The 26,930-nt window shown below is 45.5% G+C and overlaps 1 protein-coding gene across 2 annotated transcripts in view; it reads left to right on the top strand.

Moving 5' to 3' along the window:
- The window catches only part of Clspn (claspin), a 37,376-nt gene extending 24,699 nt beyond the window's left edge, over nt 1–12,677 (top strand). Inside the window, exons 17-25 of one of the 2 annotated variants that reach the window (XM_075946257.1) lie at nt 883–958; nt 1,372–1,469; nt 5,615–5,779; nt 5,882–6,003; nt 6,747–6,874; nt 7,821–7,923; nt 8,433–8,515; nt 8,642–8,803; nt 9,981–12,677. In XM_075946257.1, the coding sequence (XP_075802372.1) occupies nt 883–958; nt 1,372–1,469; nt 5,615–5,779; nt 5,882–6,003; nt 6,747–6,874; nt 7,821–7,923; nt 8,433–8,515; nt 8,642–8,803; nt 9,981–10,091 (1,048 nt within the window). In that variant the 3' untranslated portion in view covers nt 10,092–12,677. The remainder of the gene's footprint in view (nt 1–882; nt 959–1,371; nt 1,470–5,614; nt 5,780–5,881; nt 6,004–6,746; nt 6,875–7,820; nt 7,924–8,432; nt 8,516–8,641; nt 8,804–9,980) is intronic. The other variant, XM_075946258.1, reaches the window with a different exon arrangement.
- The last annotated feature ends 14,253 nt before the right edge of the window (nt 12,678–26,930 follow it).

Here is a 26,930-nt window from a genome sequence, read left to right on the forward strand (position 1 = left end):
GGTTTTGTCATCTGAGAGTAGGTTTTCCCTACTCTGGCCTGGAGTTCACTGTTAGTTCAGGCTGACCTCAAACCGGTGATCCTTCTGCTTCCTCTTCCAAGTGTGTACCACCACACCCAGCCCAACAGGAAGGAAATTCTGGCACACATGCCTCAACATGGAGGAACCATGAAGGTATTATGCTAGGAGCAAGAAGTATTCGTCATAAAGGATAGATATTGTTTAAGTCCACTTCTATAATCTTTGGAATAGGCAGTTTTATGTAGACAGGAAGTGAGATTTGATGGTGACTGGGAAGAGAGGATGAAGATATGTCTAACAGATGTAGCCACTTGACTTTGGAGACTGCTAAAAATATCAACATACTTTTTTTGTTCTGTTTTGTTTTGAGATAGGGTCTCACTGTCTCTCCCTGACTGGCCTGGAATTCACTATATAGACCAGGCTAGCCTCAAATGCACAGAGATCTGCCTGCTTCTGACTTCCCAATGTTGGGATTAAAGATGGGTGCCACCATACCTAAATAGTAGAATATACTTAATAACTTAATAATGAACTGTATTTTTTTTTTGAGACCGAGTCTCACTATATAGCTCTGGATATCCTGAAACTGACACTGTAGACCAGGCTAGCCTCAAACTCACAGAGCTCCTCAAGTGCTGGGATTAAAGGCATGCACCACTATGCCTGCGTAAGACTGGGCTTTCTAGTCAGCCCATCCCGGGCCTCCCTATCTCTGCCCTATGAGGCTGTAATTGCAGAAGGCAAACTATCTTGTCTTCTGTTTCTTAAGGAAATTGCTGGTATTGTTAAATTTCTTAAATCCTTCACTTAGCTCACTGCTTGTAGTTTGCTCTAGTAACTCAATGACTTGTCTTCTAGGGAGGAAGAGGGTGGAGAGGAGGAATTTGGAGACTTTCAGCTTGTTTCAAAGGAAGATGGATTTGCTAGTGATGAGGTGAGTGAGTGTGGCAGAAACACAGCCAAGCTCCATACGCTGCTTCCCTAGGGTTCTCACATCATCAAATCTTGAGAATTTGAGTTTAGTGTCTTACTAGAAGCAATGTCCTAAGATGAGGATGGGGACAGAACTTCACAAATTCTCTTGTTCCTTCTTGTTTTTCTCTCAAGGTACTGGAGCTTAAACCCAGGACCACGTGCCTATAATCCCAGCACTTGGGATTACATACATACATATATATATATATTTATATAAAGAGAGAGAGACCCTGTCTACAAAATAAATGAATTTAAGAACAGGAGAAAGAGCGTGCAAACTTTTATTACATGCTCACAGCAGGACAGCATTTACTTCTTGTGATCCATGTTTTTGTTGTGTGCAACTCTGTGTGTGGTGTTGTAACTTTGCAGGATGAACACAGTGACTCCGGTGATGAAGAGCTGGCCCTGGACCAGGAGGATGATGAGGAAGAGCTCCTAAAGCAATCCGAGAAGATGAAAAGGCAAATGTAGGTGTTCTGTCTATTCCTTCAGCTTCTAGACAGTTCTAAGTTGCGGTGTAGCTTGCTACCTTTTTATATAAACTTGCTGGTTTGGTTTCTGCTTTTTTGTGGTTCACATAAATTACACAAACCCTTTGTGGACTCTAGGCAAATGGATGACTTGGCAGGTAAAGGTGCTTCCTGTACACCCTGTCTAAGTTCAGTCTCTAGATCCCACAGGGAAAGGAGGAAGCCAACTCCCGAAAGTTGTCCTCTGACCTCCACACCTGTGCCATGGTACTCAAAATAATAGTTTTAAAAAATTCTCCCATGGCTACTTCTTGAGTACTTAAATCACATCTATACTAAATACCTTGATTCCTCCAGACCTAATGACACTCTCAGGAGCATTGCTTCTACGCTTCTGTCCTGGATGTCGTCTTTCTGCTCAGGTGTGGTCTGTCTGTTGGCTGGATAAATACTGTTATCATGTAATCCAAGATTACAAGAGCCGAATCACTTCCTATACCCAATTGACATTGCCCAGAACTTTGCTCCTGTGAATTGCTGTCATTCCTCATTTTCTTGATTATCATCTTGGACAAATAGCCTATTTAAGATTTTATTTTTAAAATATTTGTCACTCTGGTCATGAAAGTTATACATTTTAGAGTATTCAAAAAAATTGTATGAAAGCCAGACATGGTGGCACATGTCTTTAATCCAAACACTCAGGTGGCAGAGGTAGGTGGATCTCTGTAGGCCAGCCTGATCTACAGAGGGAGTTCCAGGACAATCAGAGCTACACAGTGAAACCCCATCTTGAAAAAAAACAAAACAAACAAACAAAAAATATATGGGCTGGGATTATAGCTCACTTGGTAGAGTGCTTGCCTTGTGTGAATGGGGCCCTGAGCTTGATCCCCAACACCACGTACATCCCCGATGTATCTACAAACTTACAGATGGACAACCAGATGGGTTGGAAATGCAGCTGAACAGTAGAGCACTGCCTGATATGCACACACTGGGTTTATGCCCAGTACCATCAACATGAAGGGAAGGAGCGGGAAGAGGGAGGAAGGGAAAAAGTAAGGCGGTTATTCATATTGATTGGCCAGAATGTATGCAAATGTTGATGATAATTTCTTCATAACTTTTTTTGCAAATGTTCTTGTACAATTAATACTTGAATAATTTCCCTATGTGCTTAATTTTGCATCTGGACTTTTCTTCCTTCTTGCATATCCATAGTTTTTTGGGGTGGGGAGTGTTGTTTTTTGAGACAGAATTTCTCCATGTCGCCTGGGCTATCCTAGAACTCATTCTATAGACCAGGATGCCCTTAAACTCAGAGACCTAGCTGCCTCTGACTCCCAAGTGCCGAGCTGTGCCACCATAGTATTTTACGATTTTAAAGAACTTTCACAAACATAATTCTAATAAATATTTGGTAATGTATAGCATGTGCATGATTTTTGGATTCATATCCAGGATGTTGGAAATTTTTGTTGGCTGGTAGAGGTCGCTGTGTGCCATGGCCTGGCAGCTTTCTCTAAGCTCGGCAGTATGGAAACTCCCTCCCTCCCAGCAAAGCTTTCTGCTCTCTACCCAGCCTTACCTGAAGGAGGTCCCTGTGCCTGGAGGACTGACCTTATCTAAAAGCTGTCTCTAAAACCAGATGTCTGTGTCTGATTCATCTTTAGCTTGATCCTTGGCACAGATCCCTGCTAAGAAGACTTGTGCTAGGAGTTCTATAGGGCCCTACTTCCATATACTAAGCCTTGTTATTGGAGTGTGCCGCTTAATGCAAATTAGGGTTTGTCCTCAGGCTCCCCAATCCTATATATTCCTTACATTCTCTTATAAAGTTGAGCTCATTCACCGAAGTCTGTCTCCTGGAGACCTTGCTCTGTCTGTGCTCATGGGCCCTTATCGCCCCTTCTGCCTCTTTCCCCTCTTACACTGATGGCCAGCAGGCCGAGAGGGAAAGAGAGCCCCCACACCAGGACATCATATTGATCTCTATTAATTTACACTGATCTTTCAGCCTATTGTTCCATCTCTTAAGATACAGCGGGTTCTAATTTGTCACCTGTTGCCTTAACTTTTTTATACAGCTTTAGGTTATCCACAGATCTTTTCCCCTGAGAGGCAGTGGTTGTTAAACCTTATTTAACTGCAGAGGTCTTTGAGTCAAATTCTGTAAAGAATGACAGCCAAGGCTGAACTGCTCAGCAACATTGCTCAGAAGACTGGGAAATCTGGTGGCTAGTGTCCCTTGAAGGAATTCCGCAGGAAGCCTAGGGTTTAGAGGGGAAAGACAATACAAATACTTGGTTAAAACGTCATCTTTCAAGCTGGGTGAGGTGGTGCACACCTTTAAAGGAGGCAGAGGCAAGAGCATCTCTGTGAGTTCCAGGACAGCCAGGGCTAGGTAAACAGACCCTGTCTCAAAAAAAAAAAAAAAAAGAGGAAGAAGAAAAGAAAAGTCGCCTTTTAGACTCATCAGATTTCTGCTTCTTGTAACTATAGATAACAAGACTTTGAACCCAAGGTCAATAGTCACCTCCTTCCCAAACAGAATGAAGTTAGAAAGGTTGCTAAGCCAGACTGGTGGTGCAAGCCTGTAACTCCAGCTACCTGGATGCTGGAGTAGAAAGATGTTACATGAAAGTCACCCTGGCCTACGCAGCTTGTTAGAAATGTCTCGAAGTGTAAGGGTCGGGCTGTAGCTCAGAGGTGGGATGCTTGCCCAGCATGTGCAAGGCTGTAGACAAAATCCAGCACCTCACCAAAAGAGGAAATAGAAAAGACAAACTATAGTAGTTTTAATCAACAAGGAATCCTGCCCTATGATCTTACTGTACCATTCTGTGCTCTAAGCACTGACGAGCTTAAATACAAAACAAAAACTAGTTTGAACCTTCCAGCAGGTATCCCCAAAGGTGTAGGAAGATACTAAGATTCTTTCTGGGACTGGGAGATGGCTCTGGGTTAAACTGGTGGCTGTGCAAGCCTAATGACCTGAGTTCAATCCCAGAACCCACATATTGCAAGGAAGGAGCCAAGCAAGACAGCTGCTGCTAAACAGGAGAATGGGGGACTGGAGAGGGGCCTCAGTGGTAAGAGGACTGGCTGCTTTTCCAGAGGACCCAGGTTCAATTCTTAGCACCCATATGGTGACTCACAACCATCTGTCACTCCAGTTCCCTAGGGTCTGACATCCCCTTCTGTCTTCTAAGGCACTGCAAGCATGTGGTATACAGACAGACACTCATACATATAAAATAATCAACAAATTCTAAAAGGGCTTGTTTGTTTGCTTACTTGGTTTTTTTTAAGAGAGTCAGAATGACCTGGGAGCTTGTGGGCCAACTAGCTTGGAGTATACAATGAAGCAGCTGAAACAAAAACCCTGTCTCAACAAGGTGGAAGGCTCTAGGATTGACTCCCAGGAGGTGTCCCCAGACCTCTGCGTGCAGACACACAAAATACATTTTAAAAGTTTCTGTCTGTGGGATTGCCCAAGCTAGGCTGAGTGCCACCTGCTTGTGGGACCTTGAGTAACAGCTTGATCTCTCTGAGCCTCCTTAAATGATTTCTGTACAGACGTCTCCAGTTCCTTCCAGAACGAATGGCATCTTTAGTGTTACAGCTTCAGTCTCCTTGTGTCTTAAATATTCTCTTTCTTAACTATACAGTGGCAGAGGTGAGAGTTACTCATTCCTAGATAGTAGGGTGATTGTATCTATAAAGTACAGCTGTTAGTACATGGTAGGAGTTAAGTGACCAACACTTAAATATCAAAAAAGTATTTGATATATTACCAAAATGTATAAATTTAAGCCTATTGTTGATGATTCTACATTCTGCTCTTTTTATTAGCTCTTTGGCTATTTCATGCACGTATACAATGCATTCTGCTCGCATTCATTCCTCTACCCCTCACTGTCCCTGCCTCCTGACAGCCGTCACCGCACCCCCTCTACCCCACCACGCCCATTCTGCTCACATCTCTTTTTGACTTACTGGGTTTGATGAGGGCCACCCCCATGGGGTTATCCATCAGAGCATGAATAGCTCATAGTGACTGTCTGCTCTTCTTGCTGTATCATTATTCTGTGTATGTATCCATTGTCTAATTTCTAATCTTTCCAACTGTTTTCTAGGAGATTACAGAAATACCTGGAAGATGAGGCAGAAGTGTCAGGAAGTGATGTGGGAAGTGAAGACGAGTATGATGGGGAAGAGATTGACGAATATGAAGAAGACGTCATCGATGAAGCGCTTCCTTCTGATGAGGAGCTGGAGAGTCAGATCAAGAAGATACACATGTTAGTGTCCCAGAGCCCTTCTCAGCATTAGGGCACCTCACGGTGGGCATTTTGTCAGGCGGAAAAGTCGTCGTGTTGAGCACTTTGTTTCCACTGTTACAGGAAAGCCATGTTGGATGATGACAAACGACGGCTGAGGTTATACCAAGAGAGGTACCTTGCTGACGGAGATCTGCACAGCGATGGGCCTGGACGAACGAGAAAATTCCGATGGAAACACATAGGTATCTTGGTCCTTTAGAAACAATTGGTTCCAATGTACATATTTGTTTCCTGTAGGCGGGTAAATGGCAATCAAAACTAACCAGCTAGAGATATAGCGCAGTTGGTAGAATGCTTACCCAGAACACGGAGGTCCTGAGTTCCATCCCCAGCACCACATTAGAGAACAACTGGGCACCAACCAGGCAGTGGTGGTGCATACCTTTAATCCTAGCACTCAGGAACCAGAGGTAGTCGGCTCTCTGAGTTTGAGGCCAACCTGGTGGACAGAGTGTTTCAAGACAGTCAGGGCTACACAGAAAAACCCTGTCTTGGAAAAAAAAAATAGGGAGGGAAGGAAGGAGGGAGGGAGGGAGAGAGGAAGGGAGGAAGGAAGGAAGGAAGGAAGGAAGGAAGGAAGGAAGGAAGGAAGGAAGGAAGGAAGGAAGGAAGGAAGGAAGGAAGGAAGGAGTCAACCAAGCATGGCATGCCTGTAATCCCAGGATTTGGGGAGTAGAGGGAGAACAATCAGGAGTCAAGATCACCTCTAGTTCCATAGCAAGTTCAATGCCAACCTGGCTACTTGCAACCCTTTCTGAGGTAAAAAAAAAATACACAAACAGAAAATGTCACCATAGCTGTAACCATTGATTTTCTTTGTGGCTGGGTAATGTCTATGCCAACGTACAGCAGCTATAGGCTTGTTTTATGTCTGTCTGATCGCTCTGAGGATTACAAACTCTAAACGCCTTACCTCTTCCTTTAGATGACACCTCCCAGATGGATCTGTTCCACAGAGACTCTGATGACGATCAGGTTGAAGAGCAGCTTGACGAGACTGAAGCCAGGTGGAGAAAGGAGCGAATCGAACGAGAGCAGTGGCTTCGGGAACAGGTAAAAAGCATCCAAGAAAATTGCCTATCTTGACCAAGTTTAAGGGGACTAAGATTCAGCTACTTCACCTGCCATGAAAACTTAAGCAACAACAACCAAATCCTTTCTTTAATCATGGGTTGTTTTTGTTTTGTTTTGTGTTTTTGCACTCTTAAGATTACCATAGTCAACTCTGGCTAACTGTCCAATTAAAACATATGTATTTTAGGACTGAGAGTTGTGTTGCACAAGTTGTTACCAACACTTAGATGGCAGAGGCAGGTGGATCTCTGTGAGTTCCAGACCAGCCAAAAGTACATAGTGAGACCTTGCCTCAAAATAAATAATATTTTTTAAAATTATGTATATGTGGGGTGGGGCAGGTGCGTGTGGAGGCCAGAAGAGGGCATCGGATCCCTGGAGCTAGAGTTGCAGGCAGTTTTGAGCTATTTACATGGGTTCTGGGAGCTGAACTGGGTCTTCTAAAGGAGCTGCACATGCTTTTAGCCACTTAGCCTCTGCCTCCTGAGTGCTGGGATTAATTATATATCATTATTTTATGTGTATGGGTGTTTTGCCTACAAGTATGTCTGTGCACCACTTGTGTGCCTAGTGCCAACAGAGCCCAGAAGAGGGTGTTAGACTCACTCCCTGCAGCTAGAGCTACAGGCATTTATGAGCTAACCTGTGGGTGCTTGGAATTGAACCCAAATCCTCTGAAAGAGCTACCAGTGCTTTTAGCTACTGAGCCATCTTTCCAGCTCCCTTAAATTGACTATTTAGGGAAACTGTAATCATCATCAAATGTTTCATGAGTTTGTTTTGAAGACAGACTGGTCTGGAACTCATTGTGTATCCCAGACTGGCCTCAACCTCATGGTAATCCTCCTGCCTCAGCTTCCCAAGTGCTGGGATTATAGGCATGTGCCACCACACCTGGCTGATCCTGTATGATCTTCGTATTCAGGTTCAACAGGGGAAGATTGCTGCTGAAGAAGAGGACATTGGGGAAGACAGTCAGTTTATGATACTAGCCAAGAAAGTTACAGCCAAAGCGCTGCAGAAGAATGGTGAGCTCTTGCTTCTTCTTAGGTCTAGCTGCTTGGGTTGTCAGTGCTGGAGCTCAGGAGGAGATTCTAACCTTCAGGGACTATGGCAGTATTTCTATAATACTGTCTTAAAGGGACTGTGGAGGTAGGAGAGGCTGAGGTTGGCTCCTGAGCTGTTGGCCAGCAGAGTTGTCCTTAGGTTTGTGTAGCTTGTTTGCTTCATGTTTTGAGGCTTGGCTGGTGCATTGTGGCTTCTCTTTGAGCTGCCCAGGATTTATAGGCTCAAGGGTTAGAGCTGTTCATGAGTCGGCTCTTATACCAACTGCTTTTTTTCCCTTAAATTAGTCCTTGTTAATGATTAGTTGATAATCTTGATTTCATTGTCTCCTTAGCAACTCTTACTATAGTTTTAAGGTCATGATTATAATAAGAGTTCTTAGTCAGCTCTTAAGTCTTCTTAGCTTCTTTGAATATAGAAGGAATTCTACCCAGCTCTGCTCAGAACACTTCTTTCTGTGTTTTCTTTCCAGCCAATCGTGCTGTGGTTGTTCAGGAATCAAAGTCTGTGCCCAGTAACCCTTTTGAAACCATCAGACCAGGAAGTGCTCACCAGGTTAGTGGGGAACCTGTTGGTCTGACGTCGTGGTCTGTAGATGATAGTGTGTCGCCATTCACAGAGGGAGGTCCAAGGGCCGCTTCAGTATCCGCAGGTTGGTATCAGAAACTCTTCTTTCCTCAGCTGAAGATGGGTTCCCTGCTGAACCAGCCCAAGACTGTGCTTCAGAAACTTGCTACCCTGTCTGACCTCAACCCCAGCGCTCCCCGAAACTCAAGAAACTTTGTCTTCCATACACTTTCTCCCACCAAGGCAGAGGCAGCAAAGGAATCGTCTAAGCCTCAGGTAGAGAATTTGGGAGCTGATGGGGTGCTTCCTGGAAAGAGCTTATTTGTGGGAATTTGGGGTTTATTTGATTGTTTGTTTTTGTTTTTAAGATTTGTTTGTATTTTACCTGCATCTACATGTATGTACTCTGTGTGTGTCTGTTACCTGGGGAGGCCAGAAGAGGGCGCCTGATCCTCTGAAACTGGAATTACAGCTGCAAGTTGCCTCTGTAAGAGGAGCAAATATCTTAACCACTGAGCCATCTCTCCAGCCTCAGATTTATTTGATTTAATTTTAAAAAACGTGTGTGTGTGTGTGTTTAGAGAGAGAAAAGAGAAGGAGGGAGGAAGGGGGGAGAGAGAGAGAGAGAGAGAGAGATGGTTTAGTGGGTAAGAGAACTTGCTGTGCAAGCCTGAGGGCCTGAGTCTGAATTCTAGCACCATATAGAATGCCAGGCATGGCTGTATGGCTGTGTGATTCTGCAGCCCCAACACAGGGCAGAGAAGGTGGAACTTTCTGTTCAGAGACAGACTCTATCTTAAAGGCACGTGACAAAGAACAATAGAGGAGATGCAGCATCCTCTGGCCTCCGCATGCACACACGGCACACCCTCATGCATATATCATACCCAAAAAAAGTAAAATAAAATGAAACAAAAAATTCTGATCTAACAGCTTGCTATAGTGTTAGAATTTTACACCTCTCGAGAATACATAGGGGAGCCAGGTGGTCATGGCGCATGCCTTTAATCCAGCACTCGGGAGGCAGAGGCAGGTGATCTCTGGATTTGAGGCCATCTGGTCTACATAGTGATTTCCAGGACAACCAGGTCTACACAAAGAAATCCTGTCTTGGGGGGGAAATCTGATTTGCTGGATTATAGTAGCACACACCTTTAATCCCAGCACTTGGAAGGCAGAGGCAGGGAGAGCTCTGTGAGTTCGAGGTCAGCCTGGTCTACAAAGCGAGCTCCAGGGTAGCCAAGACTACACAGAAACCTGTCTCAAAAAAGAAAAAGAATATATAGGTGATTCTGCTCCAATAGGCAACCAGGTTTTAAATTTGCCTTCAAAGTTTCTATTTTTTTTTTCATCTGTTAATCATCTATGGTTTAACTGAGTTGCTAAAGAACTCACTGAAGGTAGGCTTGTATGAGTCTTGAGCTGGCCCTGACTCCCTCTGTTTTTTCTCTAGGTGAGAAGAAAGGGGCCATCATTAATGATGTCACCATCTCCAAAACGGCTAAAGACAGATAAGAGCAGTCCAGGCCCAAAGCGAAGCATCTTCAGATACTTGGAAAGCTAACACTATCCAGGATGCCAGCATCTGCTAAAATTGCTCCAAGTAGGTCTGGCCCCCAGTGTGGGACTGACGTTTGCGCCAATGACCTCTCCTTCCCTTGGATGCATCGTGGGCAGAGTTTCCAGTTCTTCCTACCACGGCTCTCGATAGCAGTTTTCTTTCCTGGTGTTATTTTCCAGTTCGGCCACTATTCTTATCACTACAGTTTCCAGCAGCGGCGTACAGAATAATTGAAGTCTCAGTTCTTCTGTTACACACTTGACATTTTTCTTAGCAGTTTCCTGGGTCGACACCACTTTGAATTGAGGTGTTTGGAGGAGGAAGGAAGTGTGGCATTATAGAAAATTACAGAAAGCACTGCGAGCCAGTACTGGGATGACTCCTCCACACCCACGCGACCCGTAGCATGGTAACCAGGACTCAGTGCGAGTGACTTAGATGGAGGACCTAGGAACCACCCAGCCGGCTGGTGCGTCAGTCCTGCTCCTTCTGTGTTTCCTGCAAGCTTCTAGCCTTGGTGTCTAATTAACCTTTACTACCTTTGACAGAAGGACTTGAGCTGGTACCGAGTTCATTTTCTGGAGCGTGGGAGGAAGATGAAGGTTATACCCGGTATCTACCCACACTGGGTAGTCTGTGGAAGAGAGACCTTCCCTGGGACTAGAGGCTCAAAACACTTGTTTGTGAGCCTCCCCTCTGCCAACAAGAAGAAACCTGACCACTATTTATTGCGTCTCTTGGGCTGAGTATGTTGCCCTGACCAGTCAGAGAGCATTTTAATAGTTCGTCCCTAATATTGAGAGCAGACCAGTGGACTTTAATAAAACATTGAAGAGAACTGCCATCACTCACCTTCTGTGACCTGCCACTGGGCTTCCGGAAGTATAGACCAATTGTCCCCCTCAGGATTGAACTCAGTGCTGCTTTGCAAAAGCCATTCCAGTATCGAAAGCTGAGCATGGAAAGGTGGGGGAGATTGTGTCTGTCTTTTATTGAGAGACATAAAACAGCCAATTTAATTGATGAAATGAAGATGTAGGTTTTCTTTTCATTGCTAGGGTTTTTTGTTTTTGTTTTCTAATACTCAGGATGCTGACTTTTACAGAACACACATTTGTATATTTGTAATCTTGTAATGGGAGAGTGTGTATAAAGCTGTTTTAATATGTATGTAGGTTTTCAATAAATCTCATTGCCCTGAGGGCAGGGTTGCTGTCCAGCGAGAGTGCTCATTCCTAGGTCAGTCAGTGCCCAAGCTCAGGATGTTTCACTCCCAGGAAATCCTATGTCCAGAATGTCCAGAATAACAGGGCGCTGCATTTGCCCTTCGCTGCCCTCCATCCCTCTGGAGTGGTCCGAATGCAGTGCTTGTCGGGGGAGAGCTTCCCTATATAATATTTGCCCCATCCTCTGAGTGGCACTTTCTCTTTAGCTGCCTTTGTATGTACTTCAGTGTTGCTCTGGCCCAAGGTCAAGCTTATTGCCGCTCTCTTTGAGTGTTCTGCACCTAAAGCAGACATCTCCTTACCCCTTAAGCAAAAGCCAAGAAGTGAGGCTCCGGTTTTCTACCTTTTTGCTTTTCCACATGCCCTATTGGAGTGGTAAATTATTTGGGATTAAACTGAAGGTCTTGCCTAGATCAAGCAAGTTATTCTAACCTCCCCACATGCTCTTTTTTTAGGAGAAATGAAAAGAAGGACTGGCTACTAAATATAGGAAAATCAGTGCTTGAGAAATCTGGGAAATAAATTACTTTTCCTTGAGTTTCTGGGAAAATACATTCTATTTTTTTTTTAAATCTTCCTACATTTCATTTATTTATACTTGTGTGTATGTTTGCAAGGGTTGGTTTTCTCCTTCTACCTTATGGGTCCTGGGGATTAAACTCGGGTCCTCCAGTTTGACTGCAAGTGCTTTTACCTGCTGAGCCATTTTGCTAGCCCCAAGAGTGTATTCTTTGCAGGAGGTCGGATTTTTTGCAGGTTGAGACAGGGTTTCTCTGTGTGTAGACTTGGCTGTCCTGGACCTCATTCTGTAGACCAGACTGGCTTCAAAATCACAGAGATTGTACCTGCCTCTGCATCCCAAGTGCTGTTATTAAAGGCATGCTTTCTGGCCTCTTCCACTTTTTTTTTTAAGATTTATTTATTGTGTAGATAGTGTTCTGCCTACATGTATGCCTGCATGCCAAAAGAGGGTACCAGATTTCATTATAGATGGTTGTGAGCCACCATATGGTTGCTGGAAATTAAACTTGGCCCATTCTCATCCTCTGAGCCACCTCACCAGCCCCATGCTTTCTGACAGGGTCAGATTGAGGAGTTTCAGCCTGGCCGTATACCATCTGTCCAAGGTCTGTCCTTCTGACTCCAGTAGAACTCAGTTCCACCATCTTCTGAATTTCATGTCAGGAGGAATGAGAGCCTAAGTCTGGGAGCCTAAGTCAGTGTCGGCCCTTTTGTTTCTTCCTTGTTTTGTGTAGGAGCATGTGGTATTGAAGTCATTTAAACTAATCTCCGATCTTGTCTAATTTGTTTCAATCCACAGTTGCATAAACTGTATATAAAACTCCAATAAAGTATCAAATCCTATTCCCAAGTCTCCAGAGAGAGTCTCTCAGATCTCCATAGCACCCCCCTCACCTCAATGTCTCTGCAAATGTATCCCTGGTTTGAGATTATTTTTATTTATTTACTTTTTGTTGTTGTTGTTTATTTTTTGAGGCAGGGTCTCTTTACATACTCCTGGCTGTCCCGGATCCCACACAGTATCCATATCATGTGACTCACGGTTGCCTGTACCTCTAGCTCCAGGGAACTCACTCCCTCTTGTCTCCCAAGGCACCTGCACAAACTCTCACACGCACACAAAACTTTAAAATAAAAACAAATCTTAAATTGGTTATCACTGTACCCCATCCCTCAAGTAGTAAAAATGAAGAGCGTTCGTGTCCATTTCCAGGACCTTTCTTTAGATTCTTTCCTATCTGCATCTTGAATCTGCTCGCTTATCCAGCTCTGCAGCCAGTCTATGCTCCGAATTTCCGTTTCTTTCGAGGGTACTGCAGTAGTCTCCCGATGGCCCCACTTCTGTTTCTGCTTCCCTTTCATCCAATCTACAGAGCAGCCAGAAGGTGACCTTTCCATATGCATAATGTGTGGGGGACGCACTGCCTGACATCACACCTTCCCATGGGGATGGGCTCTTCCCTGGCAGAGTATTTGCTTAGCAGCCACAAGACTTGGGGTTCAATCCCAAAAACAAACTTTTCAGCCTGGTGGTGAAGCCCTCAAGAGGCAAGGGCAAACAGATTTCTGTGAGTTCAAGGCCAGCCTGGTCTACAAAGCAAGTTCCAGGACAGCCAGAACTGTTGTATAGAAAAACTGTCTGAAAGAAACAAACAAACAAAACAAAAAAAACTTCTCACTTAGTTGACAGAGGCAGGAGGATTGCCACAAGTTAGTGATTAGCCTCATTGACATAGTTCAGGCCTGCCGGGTCTATAATAATAAAATGCTGTGTCTCCCAAACAGACAAACAAAAAAAATTAGAGGCCAGAGAGATGGCTTCCAAGTAAATAGCACTTGTTCTTGCAGAGGGTTTGATTCCCAGCACCCACACAGTGGCTTACAACCTTCTGTAATTCCCAGGTACTCAGGTGAATGAGTAAAAAATATATATATACACATACACACACACACGAATGAATCTATAAATATTTTTGAAAATCTAATCAAACAAACTCTTCCATGTCTCCTATCACACTCCTCAGGGCCCAGCAGGCTCTGCATGAGAAAACCCTGCTTCCTGGCCTCCATCTACGCTCCCTTCTCGTACACTCAGCCTCGGGGGCCTTCTGAAGCCCCCTTCAATCTCCTGGCTTGCCTTGCCTCCAAACTCCCTCTTTGGCTAATATATAATTCTCAAAACACTTTTTCTACCTTCACCTTCCTCAGAAACAGCCCTGACCACCATCACTAAAAGGGCTGTAATGTTCTATTGTTATGCTCCCTGCTCTTTGGGGTCTTCAATCGCAATTTGTCACCTTGTGTTAGCAATGACGATAATAAAGTCCTTGAAAACAGACTGTCTATTTTTGTTTTGGGGGGTAGCATTATGCCTGGCACATAAAATTATTTAATTAATAACTTTTGAGAAGTAGATGTTGAGAGACTTGGTAAAAAGCTTAGAGCTGAATTGCTAGCAACACTTTTTAAAAGTACTCTTTGGAGCCGGGTGGTGGTGGTGCATGCCTTTAATCCCAGCACTCTGGAGGCAGAAGTGGACAGATCTCCGTGAGTTCAAGGCCAGCCTGGTCTACAAAGTGAGTTCCAGGACAGAGCTGCAGAGTGAGACCCTGTCTCAAAAAGTATTTTTAAATTTTATTTTTTGTGCAATGTTTTTATTATTTTTATTTGCATGTGGTGTGTGTGTGTGTGGCATATATGTATAGGTGCCTAAGAAGGCCAAAAGAGGGTGTAAATCCCTTGGAGCCACCATGCCCGGTGGCTTGCAAAGCTTTCCAACGTAGGATGGGGTAGTAGAGATGACCGTGGGACCTTGTTCTGTCTGTAGCGTACAAGTAGTGTGTGATAAGTCGTTCTCTGAACTTTTCCCCTTAACTGGAGGAGAATGCCTATGTAGACTAACTTTGTTTGGCTCACTGGGCTATGGTTGGACTGAAGGTACCGTAGAATGTGGCATGATCATACGTATTTAATGCTGCATGTCCAGCATCCTGCTCAGGAAGGGATTGGGCTGATGCCTGGGTACACTGAGACTGAGCCTCTGCGAAGCTCCACAGTCTCCCAGCCCATGGGGCTGTTGCAGCAGCCAATGGCAATCAGGGCTATACTGAGACAGGTGTAGGAGTGGAGGCCTATGGTATTGCCAACACTCTCAAAGTGAACTAGGGAAAGAGGCTTGGCTTTGTGTACAGCTTGTGTCAACCTCAGATTGTTGCCTTCTGAGAACAAGTCACCAGACCTCTCTGTCCCTTGGCTGTAGTGCCTTAGTTTTATCCATGCCCTTCCCGTCCCCTCTTCCTGTCCCATCTTCTCTCACCTTAAAGGTTTTTCATTTTCAGTGTATTGATTTCACTCTTCCCTGTGGTGGGTACATAATGAGAAGAGGGAGTTGGAGTAGCTACAGCCTAAGGGTGATTAGAGGATGCTTTGGGGTTGAACACTTGGGTTCTTTGCTAACGTTCAGATGAAACACGGCATGTGGTGTTTTTTATGTCTGCTGGGCGGGGTGTGTGTTTGTGTGTGTGACAGAGCAGCTCCCAGCTCCGGGTTGCAGAAGCACAGGGCCCCGACCAAGGGCTCGAAAGTTCTGGGGCCTGGTTGGGAGTGAACTTTGCTGTGGGCTTTTCGGCTCCCTCTTTTTCTCAGAGACCGAGAGAAGGGAAAGAAAGCTGATTGCTCACCCTTTTCTTTGTCTTGTCTAATTTAACTTACGTTATTTATCAAAAAGACAGGTCATTTGGAAAACCAGATGGACCCAGGCAAAAATCATCTGGGTTTTCTAAATGTGAAAAATTAGGTTCTGAGAACCCAGTAGGGAAGGTGGTGTGTGTGTGTGTGTGTGTGTGTGTGTGTGTGTGTGTGTGTGTGTAGTGGTGGGGAGACCAAGAGTATTGAGTAAATGTATCCAGCCATTCTCAGAAAAAAAAAATGTATAATATCCAAGTACTCTATCTTTCTAAGTTAAACTAAAATGAAGAAACTCAAAACAAAATGAAACCTTCATGTTGGTGCCCGAATATACTGAAAGGTTTTGTTTTTATTTTTTGAGATGGCCTCACTATGTAGCCCAGGCTAGCCTCAGACTGGCAAACCTGCCTCTGCCTCCTGAGTATTGGGATTACAGGTAAACAGCACCATCACGGTCAGGGCTGGAGCGGAGCAGCCGCTGATGGCACTCGTTTCGAGTCTTTGTCCTCTTTGGGGTGCCGTGGGGTGTCTGGAGCAGCGATCGCCTGCTTCCTCTCAGCTGGTAGTGGCTTATACCAGGACTTTACAGTCCACGGCTCTCTTACCTCTGGGAAGCAGCGCCGTTAGGAAGGTGCTGAGGCAGGGTGCCGTGGGACTGGCTCTTGGCTACAGTCGGGTGCTGAAGCAGGGTGCCGTGGGACTGGCTCTTGGCTACAGTAGGGCGCTGAAGCTGGGTGCCGTGGGACCGGCTCTTGGCTACAGTTGAGGATGCTGCAGACCTCAAGCCGTCCTATTCATACAGCACACACGGGTGGAGCACAGCCAAGTCCCTTTGTGGCCTGAAGAGTCTCTGACAGCAGGAATGACACTTGTCCCATTGTGAGGATGACTTTTAAAAGTGTCATTGGACTGTGAAAGCCACTTAATAGCTTGATCCCGTCTGAGTAATCTGACTCACTCCACAGTTGTGGGGATTAAATACAAAAAATGGAAACTCTGCCTTCAGGCCTGGTTCCCAGAAATCCCAGTGAAGGCTGGATGAATGGGTCCAAAGCTGAGTATTCAGGCTCGCCTGACCATCCCCAAAGCTCTGCGTAGAACAGACTGGTTCCCCTGAGCCCAGAACTTGAGGCCCGAGCTAAACCTGGGGTCCATTTAACACAGTTGAGCATTTGCGGTGTATGGAGCGAACCCTTCTCTGAAGACCTTACCAGCCCAGCTCCTGGGGACACTATGAGGACCGCTTCCTGTGTTAGCCCCTTTGAAATTTAGCCACAGAGCACCTAGCAAGGCGGGGCCAACTCGGATCAGGTCGGGTAATCTCGGAAGAGTCATTGTAACCTCAGAGCTCCTTGTGGGGAGCCGAGACTGCACCCCAGGCTTACGTTGTGACTCAGCTTCTTTTTACCCACTTCCCGTTTCACAGATATTGAGCCCAAAGGCACTGGGTCTTTTGTGTATTTGTTTGTCTGCTTGTTAATACTGGGCTGCCCAGACTGGCTTTGAACTCCCTAGATAGCTAAAAGTGACCCCGAACTTTTCATCTTCCTGCCTCTACCTTCTGAATGCTGGAATTATAGTTTGTACCATGCACCACTATGCCTGGCTTATGCAATGTTGTGGCACACACACACACACACACACACACACACACACACACCCCAGCCAGCCAAAGGGAACTCTTTCAGACAGATCCTCACTTTGTAGACCACAAAGATGGTTCTTACAGATACCCCTGCCTCTACCTCCTGAGTTCTGGGATTAAAGGTTGGTGCCACCATGCCATGCAAAAAAGAACTCTTTTTTAATTAAGGTTTATTTATTTATAATGTATATTGTGTCCTAGACACCAGAAGAGAACAGCACCAGATCTCATGTCAGATGGTTGTGAGCCACTATGGGGTTGCTGGAAATTGAACTCAGGACTTCTGGAAGAGTAGCCAGTGCTCTTAACCACTGAGCCATCTCTCCAGCCCACAAAAAGGAACTCTTGATACAAGGGTCTGAATGAATACTAGGCTTTTTTTGTTTGCTTGTTTTTCGAGACAAGGTTTCTCTGTAGCTTTGGAGCCTGTCCTGGAACTAGCTCTTGTAGACCAGGCTGGCCTCGAACTCACAGAGATCTGCCTGCCTCTGCCTCTGGAATGCTGGGATTAAAGGCGTGCGCCACCACCGCCCGGCTGAGGATGCCAAGCTTTATCACAGGAAAAGGGGCTCCTTTCACAAGGGAATTTCAGCGTCGGAGGCCTTGATAGTTCTCTTTATGTCCACCAGAGGGCAGCAGCCTCTTAGCAATCATCCCTCTTGAGGCGTCCCGGAGGGGGCAAGAGCCCTAGTCCCTCTGCTCTCCTGGAGTGTCAGCCCTTCTGAAGGAAGAAAACTTTCTGAGCTCTCTAGACTTCAACTTGTCAGTGTCCAGCTCCCTTACCTCCAGCACTGAAGCTCAATCAGTCTTCCTTCTGCTCCCTCCCCTTCCCAACCAGGCACTGGGCAAGCTCCTTGCCTGGGATCTCCCAACTCTCTCTGGCAAGGCTGGCAATAGATTTGTTTTCTGTGTGACAAGGTAATTACAAGCTTGGAGCTAGGAGGCCCAGGGGCCAGTCTGAGGATGACCACTTCAATCTGACACTCTGGTTCTGCTAACATTATTGATTTTTTTAGTTTTATTTATGTTTTTTTTTTTTAAAGTCTGGCTCCGGTGACATGAGCTATGAAGGTGAGAGGGCAAGTTCACTTGTCACAATTTTGTTCTGGAAACTCCTAGCCTTGGGGCTAGAGAGGTGGCTTGGTGGTTAAGAGCACTATAGGACCCAGGTTCGAGTCTCAGCAGCACCTGCATGGCAGCTCAAGACTATCTATAACTTCAGTTCTGGGAGATCTAATTCTCTGACCTCCACCCCAAGGGCACTTTTGTTTTTTGTTTTTTAAAATAGGGTTTCCACGGTGTGGCTGGACATCAGGCATGCCCATAGGAGAGTGTATACATGCAGTCAAAATGCTCATACACAATTTTTTTTTTCCAAGAAAGAAACTACTTGCCTGACCTTTTGTTTGTTTGCTTGGTAGGTAGGTTCTTTATCTGGAGCCTATGCTGTCCTCAAATGTATGATTCTCCTATCTCAGTTTCCCCAAATACTAGGATTACTGGCTATGCACCACCTTGCCTACCTAGACCCCAAGTCCCCAAAGTTACAGGAAGGTGGCTGGACAGAAGAGTAGGGACAGCAAGGACAATACCTTTTGCTAGCAGCCTGTCCTTCATCCAGCAACCTTATGGCTTTTCTATTACCTGTTAGGTATTTATTTCATGGCTAGCCCACTCAATGTCGGGCTTCTTCCTGTGCCCTACCCTGTGCAGACATTTCTAAAACAAGCCACCCTATGTGCCTTGCTGTTTATTTCTTTACTTTGTGTGTGGGGAGTGGAGGGGGTGCTTACACGGTCTCTACAGGCTGTGAGATAGGTATGAGAAGGACCATGGAGAAACTGAGACTGGGTGCAGCCCCTTCGAAGGACGATGCCTGCCTGACCCCCCCCCAACCCCCACCCGGGGCTTCACAGGGAAGAGGAACCTCAAGCTTTAGGCAATAAATTAAGGGGGTGGGGTGGGGTTGAGGGGTCTCTAAACTTCAGCGACGGTGGTGGGAATTATCTGAGGCTCAGGGCGATTTGTGGGGCCATGGTCCCTGGAGCCTGTTTTCTCTGAGCGTGCCAAGAGAATGAATAAATCATTGTTCGGGGGCGGGATGCAGCTGCCGGGCTCCTCCCCTCGGCACATGCCCGACTCCCGCTCCTCCATTGAGGGCTGCTGGAGCAGAGCGCTTCATACACCCAGCTCCCCAAATCCTATTGAGACCTACCCCTCCGCACGAGCCACCAACTCCAAGCCCATTCAGCATGGCCTTTTGTGCTAGGGGTTAAGTGGTTACATGTGGGGGGCACCCAGAAAGGATCTGTCAGGCCCTGAAATCTGCACTAATATGATGCCCTCCTACTGATGAATGGGGTGGGTGGAGGAGAGGTGGGCTGCCAGAGGATGGGGTGGAGGTGAGGGCGAGGGGATTATGGAGCCCACAGACGCAGCTGCTAGGAAGGGCGTAAGTAGGAAGAATGAGCAGGCGGCCCCTTCCCTCATTCCTCCTTCGGTTCCGCTTTTCTCATCTGGTCAGTGGGCTCTGGGATATCCCACAACCTCAGCCTGTGTGTTTGGCTTCCCTGGTCTCTAGCAAGAGGTTGGGAGAAGCTTGAGCATATTGCAGAGAGAGTCTACATCGTTTCAAGCAACCGCGTTCTTTTTCTCTTGAGGTGTGGGGGTAGGGATAAAAGGAAAATCCATTTTCTGGGTTCATCTGGTTCAGCGGGTTTGAAACTGTGCGGCACTGAGCTTTAAAACCTTCTTTGGTCATGTTCGTAGTGCCCTGCACCTTTAGTCCCTGCAGAGATAGGCAAACCTCTGAATTTGAGGCCAGCCTGGTCTATAGAGTGAGTTCCAGGGCTACACAGAGAAACCCTGTCTGGGGTGGGGGGGAGTAAGAAGAAAAGAAAAAACACACACATACAACCACAAACAAAAAATGCTTGCAAGACTGAAGCCCTAAGTTTGATCTCTGGAATCCATAGTGGAAGGAAAGAACAGTTGTTCTCTCTCTCTCTCTCTCTCTCTCTCTCTCTCTCTCTCTCTCTCTCTCTCTCTCTCTCACACACACACACACACACACACACACACACACCTGCATTCCCCTCCCCACAAGAATGAATGAATGAATGAACACCTTCCCTGAGTATCGAAGTGTAGCTCAGAGGGTTAATCTATAAGATATCCCCAGTTCAATCCTCAGCACAAATAATGAAAACAAACCCACCCACAAAATACAAAAACGAAAGTCTCCAGCACCTCTCAGGAGCTGTTTGGGGTGGAGACGTCAAGAAAGACCTCAAACTGGTCATGTTCAAAAGATTTTGTCCAGGGGAGCCCTGTGTGGTGTACTTGCTTTAATCCAGCAGGCGATCTCTGTGAATGAGAGGCCAGCCTGGTCTACATCGTGAGTTCGGGGACAACTAGGGCTATATAGTTGTTGTTGTTGTTTTAAAAAAAAAAAAAGGGCAGGAAATTTTTGTTCAAAGAAAATTAAAAGTGGTTCCCAGGCATTTTAGTGGCTCATATCTATAGTAATCTCAGAACTCAGGAAGCCTACAGGGCCAGGGGTGAGATCAGAGTTCAGTGGCAGAGGCATGTGAGAGGCCCTGAGTTGATTTCTGATTTGAAGCCTAACCTTTAACATCTGAGCCATCTCTCCAGCCCTGAGGGAGGCCCTGAGTTTAATTCCCAACACTGAAAACCTTGTTGTTTTTTTTCCTCTCCTCTCCTAAACAGAACAAAACCTTAAAACTTCTGGTTGGAAGTACCTCACCCTCACTGCCTACCCTATCTTTTTACGTAAGTTGGTCACACTGTGCCTCCTCCGTGATAGTCTAAAGTGGCCCTTTACCTTTAAGAGGTGCTGGAGCAGATATGAACAAAACTAGGTCACAGGCTCCTGGGCCTTCCTTTCCCAAGAAGAGCTAGTTCTGGGGGGTAATCTTCTAATCTGCCTTTAGGGAGTTCTGGTTAAGTCAAGAGTCCTCCTGGGCTGTGCCTGTGTTTGGAAGCTCATGCCAACGTCACAGATAACTCCAGCTATTCTAAAGGCACCTTAGCCTTATTTAGTTTAAAAAGGTGGAAATGACTTGATTTGTCAACATTCCCAAAGTTGGCAGGCGATAACAGGAAAAGAAAAAGAAAGCAAAAAAAAAAAGTATGTCCTCCACGACTAGAATGCTCTGAAATGGAGTCCCTGGGGACCTTCCCCAGTTACCACCTGCTGTCACAGGATGAAGCCTGTGCTCCTGGAATGCGGGCAAGACCCTGCACAACTAGGCTGAGTTTTCAGCCGAACTGTCCTACCTCCGTTTTGCCTCCAAGTTCAGCCACCCTGGCATATTCCATCTTCTCAGTACTCTCTGAAGAAGACTCTCAAAGGCCTGCCCTGTGTTGGTGATGTCTATTCGGTCAAGCCCTGTCTCAGATGGCTCCTCAGGAGGCTTTCCCCACCATCTCCTGCGCTCATTCCTTTCTCTAGCAACTCTGCTACAGGACTCATCACAGTGTGGAGTCCATTTTTCTCATTGAGTAGTTCTTCGAGACTGCTTGAGTCTATTCTGAATTCCCAGTGTAGCAACCGAGCAGAGCAATTTGTGGCTGTGTGTTGTAAGAACCCGCTTGTTAGTTCCCGGCTGTTCAGCCCTGAAATAATCACACAGAAACTATATTATTTAAATCACTGCTTGGCTCACTAGCTCTAGCTTCTTATTGCTAACACTTATATCCTAATTTAACACATTTCTAGTAATCTAGAATTTCTAGTAATCACCATGTGGCTATGGCTTACTGGGTAAAGTTCCAGCGTCTATCTCCCAGGGGGCTACATGGCTTCTCCCTGACTCTGCCTTCTTTCTCCCAGCATTCAGTTTAGTTTTCTCTACCAACCTAAGTTCTGCCCTATCAACAGGCCAAGGCAATTTCTTTATTCACCAATGGCATTCACAGCACACAGAGGGGAATCCCAGATCAGCTGTGCATTGCCTGTGAGCAGATGGATGGGAAGGGGCAAGGTTGCTGAGATGAGATGAGTCGGTAACACCCAGCCCCTCTTCCTCTATGCCCCAGGTTCTTTCCTCCCAAGAGAAGGCAAAGGAGGAAGAGAGACAAGCTCGGGGCTCGCCAGCGCTTGAGCAGGACTCCTGACTCCCTAGGTTTTCTGGTCTGCTTCCACAGCACTAACACTCGTAGCATATTTGTCCTGACTCTTGAGAAGGCTACTCTTGTGCCTGGATCTTTCTTTGGCCGATTTCTTTTTTTTTAATTAATTAATTAACTAAAGATTTCTGCCTCTTCCCCGCCACCGCCTTCCATTTCCCTCCCCCTCCCCCAATCAAGTCCCCCTCCTTCATCAGCCCAAAGATCAATCAGGGTCCCTGCCCTGTGGGAAGTCCAAGGACCACCCACCTCCATCCAGGTCTAGTAAGGTGAGCATCCAAACTGCCTAGGCTCCCACAAAGCCAGTACATGCAGTAGGATCAAAAACCCATTGCCATTGTTCTTGAGTTCTCAGTAGTCCTCATTGTCCGCTATGTTCAGAGAGTCCGGTTTTATCCCATGCTTTTTCAGATCCAGGCCAGCTGGCCTTGGTGAGTTCCCGATAGAACATCCCCTTTGTCTCAGTGTGTGGGTGCACCCCTCGCGGTCCTGAGTTCCTTGCTCGTGCTCTCTCTCCTTCTGCTCCTCATTTGGACGTTGAGATTTCTGTCTGGTGCTCCAATGTGGGTCTCTGTCTCTGTCTCCTTTCATCACCTGATGAAGGTTAATATTCAGGAGGATGCCTATATGTTTTTCTTTGGGTTCACCTTCTTATTTAGCTTCTTTAGGATCACGAATTATAGGCTCAATGTCCTTTATTTATGGCTAGAAACCAAATATGAGTGAGTACATCCCATGTTCCTCTTTTTGGGTCTGGCTTACCTCACTCAGGATAGTGTTTTCTATTTCCATCCATTTGTATGCAAAATTCAAGAAGTCATTGTTTTTTACTGCTGAGTAGTACTCTAATATGTATATATTCCATACTTTCTTCCCATTGAAGGGCATCTAGGTTGTTTCCAGGTTCTGGCTATTACAAACAATGCTGCTATGAACATAGTTGAGCATATACTTTTGTTGTATAATAGGGCCTCTCTTGGGTATATTCCCAAGAGTGGTATTGCTGGGTCCAGGGGTAGGTTGATCCCGAATTTCCTAAGAAACCTCCACACTGCTTTCCAAAGTGGTTGCACAAGTTTGCATTCCCACCAGCAATGGATGAGTGTACCCCTTTCTCCACAATCTCTCCAGCAAAGGCTATCATTGGTGTTTTTTATTTTAGCCATTCTGACAGGTGTAAGATGGTATCTTAAAGTTGTCTTGATTTGCATTTCCCTGATCGCTAAGGAAGTTGAGCATGACCTTAAGTGTCTTTTGGCCATTTGAACTTCTTCTGTTGAGAATTCTCTGTTCAGTTCAGTGCCCCATTTTATAATTGGGTTGATTAGCCTTTTACGGTTTAGTTTCTTGAGTTCTTTATATATTTTGGAGATCAGACCTTTGTCAGTTGCGGGGTTGGTGAAGATCTTCTCCCAGTCAGTGGGTTGCCTTTCTGTCTTAGTGACAGTGTTCTTTGCTTTACAGAAGCTTCTCAGTCTCAGGAGGTCCCATTTATTCAATGAGGTCCTTAATGTCTGTGCTGCTGGGGTTATACGTAGGAAGTGGTCTCCTGTGCCCACGTGTTGTAGAGTACTTCCCACTTTCTCTTCTATCAGGTTCAGTGTGTTCAGACTGATATTGAGGTCTTTAATCCACTTGGACTTGAGTTTTGTGCATGGTGATAGATATGGATCTATTTTCATTCTTCCACAGATTGACATCCAGTTTTGCCAGCACAATTTGTTGAAGATGCTCTCTTTTTTCCATTGTATACTTTTAGCTCCTTTATCGAAAATCAGGTGTTCATAGGTTTGTGGGTTAAAGTCAGGGTCTTCTATTCAATTTCATTGGTCGACTTCTCTGTTTTTATGCCAATACCAAGCTGTTTTCAATACTGTAGCTCTGTAACAGAGTTTGAAGTCAGGGATGGTAATGCCTCCAGACAATCCTTTATTGTATAAGATTGTTTTGGCTATCCTGGGTTTTTTGTTTTTCCATATAAAGTTGATTATTGTCTTCTCCAGATCTGTGAAGAATTTTGATGGGATTTTGATGGGGATTGCATTGAATCTATAGATTGCTTTTGGTAGAATTGCCATTTTTACTATGTTGATCCTCCCAATCCAAGAGCAAGGGAGATCCTTCCATTTTCTGGTGTCCTCTTCAATTTCTTTCTTCAAAGACTTTAAGTTCTTGTCAAATAAATCTTTCACTTCCTTGGTCAAAGTTACCCCAAGATATTTTATGCTATTTGTGGCTATCGTGAAAGGTGATGCTTCTCTGATTTCCCTCTCTGCTTCCTTATCCTTAGTGTATAGGAAGGCAACTGATTTTTTGGAGTTAATCTTGTATCCTGCCACATTACTAAAAGTGTTTATCAGCTGTAGGAGTTCTTTGGTAGAGTTTTTGGGGTCGCTTATGTATACTATCATATCATCTGCAAATAACGAAAACTTAACTTCTTCCTTTCCAATACGAATCCCCTTGATCCCCTTATGTTGTCTTATTGCTATTGCTAGAACTTCAAGCACTATATTGAAGAGGTATGGAGAGAGTGGACATCCTTGTCATGTTCCTGATTTTAGTGGGATGGCTTTGAGTTTTTCTCCATTTAATTTAATGTTAGCTGTCGGCTTGCTGTAAATAGCTTTTATTATATTTAGGTATGACCCTTGTATCCCTAATCTCTCCAAGATCTTTGGCTGATTTCTAAAATTCCTGTCATTGCCAATATCCTGGACTGCCCATGATGAATAAATTCTGACCTGAAGTTTGTTCAAAGACTCTGGGTAGAGGTTCTCACTCCGCCATACACTGTCTGGCCTCAGGCACTTTTTTACACCCACTTGGTGTAAGTCTCCATTGTCATAGAACTACGGCATTCTGGCACTCAATCTGGGGGTGAGAGGGTGGTAGAAAGGAGGAGATCGGAGTGAGAACATGGAGAAATGGGATAGTTAAGGGAGGAGAGGGATGAAGTGGGAGAGCAGTGAAAGAGGATCTTGATAGAGCCACTATGGGGTTAGAAAGAAACCTGGTGCTAGGGAAATTCCCCAAATCCACAACAATGACCCCAATTAAGAGTCCTATCAATAGTGGGGTGGGTGCCTGAACTGAACTTCCCCTCTAATCAGATTGGTGAATACCACAACTAACATCATAGAGACTTCACCCAGCAACTCACAGAACAAGATGCAGAGATCCACAACCAACCACCTTGCCAAGCTCCAGAAATCCCACTGAAGAGAGGGAGGAGGTAATACATGAGCAAGGGAGGGAAAGATCATGAGGGAGCGTTGGGAGCTGTGAACCCCCAGATTCTGAAACAACTTGTTTTCCCTTGATCTGAGTGCCTACAGCTGCTCTGAGCAGGAGACCTGAGGAGTTCCTAATGGCAGGAGAGTGGTTTCTGGTGTGAGGGTGTTGGATCCCCTGGAACTGAAGTTCAGTTACAGACAGGTAGGAGCTGCCATGTGAGTATTGGGAACTGAACCCAGGACCTCTAGGAAGAGCAGTCAGTGCTCTTAACCGCTGAGCCATCTCTTCAGCCCCTACTTTGCCTTTTAATTTCATCTCTAAAGGAAGAACCATGACTTACCTGGAGCAGGATACCCATCCTTAGATTCATTGGGCTCTAGTTTGAGCCATGTGGTTAGAGTTGGAAGCCTGAAGGAAGAGCTTTTCTAAACAGTGGTTATTTTCCATTATGGCCTTGAACCTAGGCCCTTGTGCTAGGCCAGTGAGCCACCACCAAGTTACACCCCTTTCTAGCTTCAGGATAGAGAGAACACTGCACAACCCTAGCCCAGTCAGTCCTCAGAGCACCTGAAGAAGAAACGGGCTTGAGGTTGTCACATACATATACACATACAAAGGAGTGGCCTGAGTTTGTTTGTTTGGCTGATTGGCTTGGATTTTGACACAGAGTCTATGTAGCCTCTGCTAGAACTCACTGTGAAGACCAGGCTGGCTTTGAATCCTTCTGCCTCTGCCTTCCAAGTGCTGGGATCACAGATGTGTGCTACCACACGTAACTTGCTTTGTCGTTCTAAAACAGTGGTCGCCACTATCTCTCCCATTTCCCCTTTTGTCTCCTTATTTGCTGGAGTGATTTATTGAGTCATTTGGTCAGTAGGTTGCAGAATAGTGAACTGAAATCAAGTTGACACCAAGAGGATGCCTGGGTCAGGAATTGCTGTTATTTGGTTGAAAATTGAGTCCCTTGTGGGTGGAGAGATGGCTGAGGTTAAGAAAGTTTGCTGCTCTTTTCGAAGACCAGAGTTTCGGTTCCCAGCAGAGAGAGAGAGAGAAAGAGAGACAGAGGGAGACACACACACACACACACACACACACACACACACACACACACACACACAGAGAGAGAGAGAGAGAGAGAGAGAGAGAGAGAGAGAGAGAGAGAGAGAGAGAGAGAGATCGATCTTAGGTGATTCCCTAACTGGTCGCGACCCACTGGTTGAGAACCTCTGCTTTAGACCATAGCCAGGCATGGTGGTGAACACCATTAATCCCAGCTCTGGAGAGGCAGAGGCAGGCAGATCTCTCTGTACACTGGAAGACAGCCAGGTCTACATAAAGAGACTCTGTCTCAAAACAACAAAATCCACATAGCTT

This window comes from Microtus pennsylvanicus, chromosome 13, assembly GCF_037038515.1.
Source record: "Microtus pennsylvanicus isolate mMicPen1 chromosome 13, mMicPen1.hap1, whole genome shotgun sequence".
In the NCBI taxonomy this organism is placed as follows: domain Eukaryota; kingdom Metazoa; phylum Chordata; class Mammalia; order Rodentia; family Cricetidae; genus Microtus; species Microtus pennsylvanicus.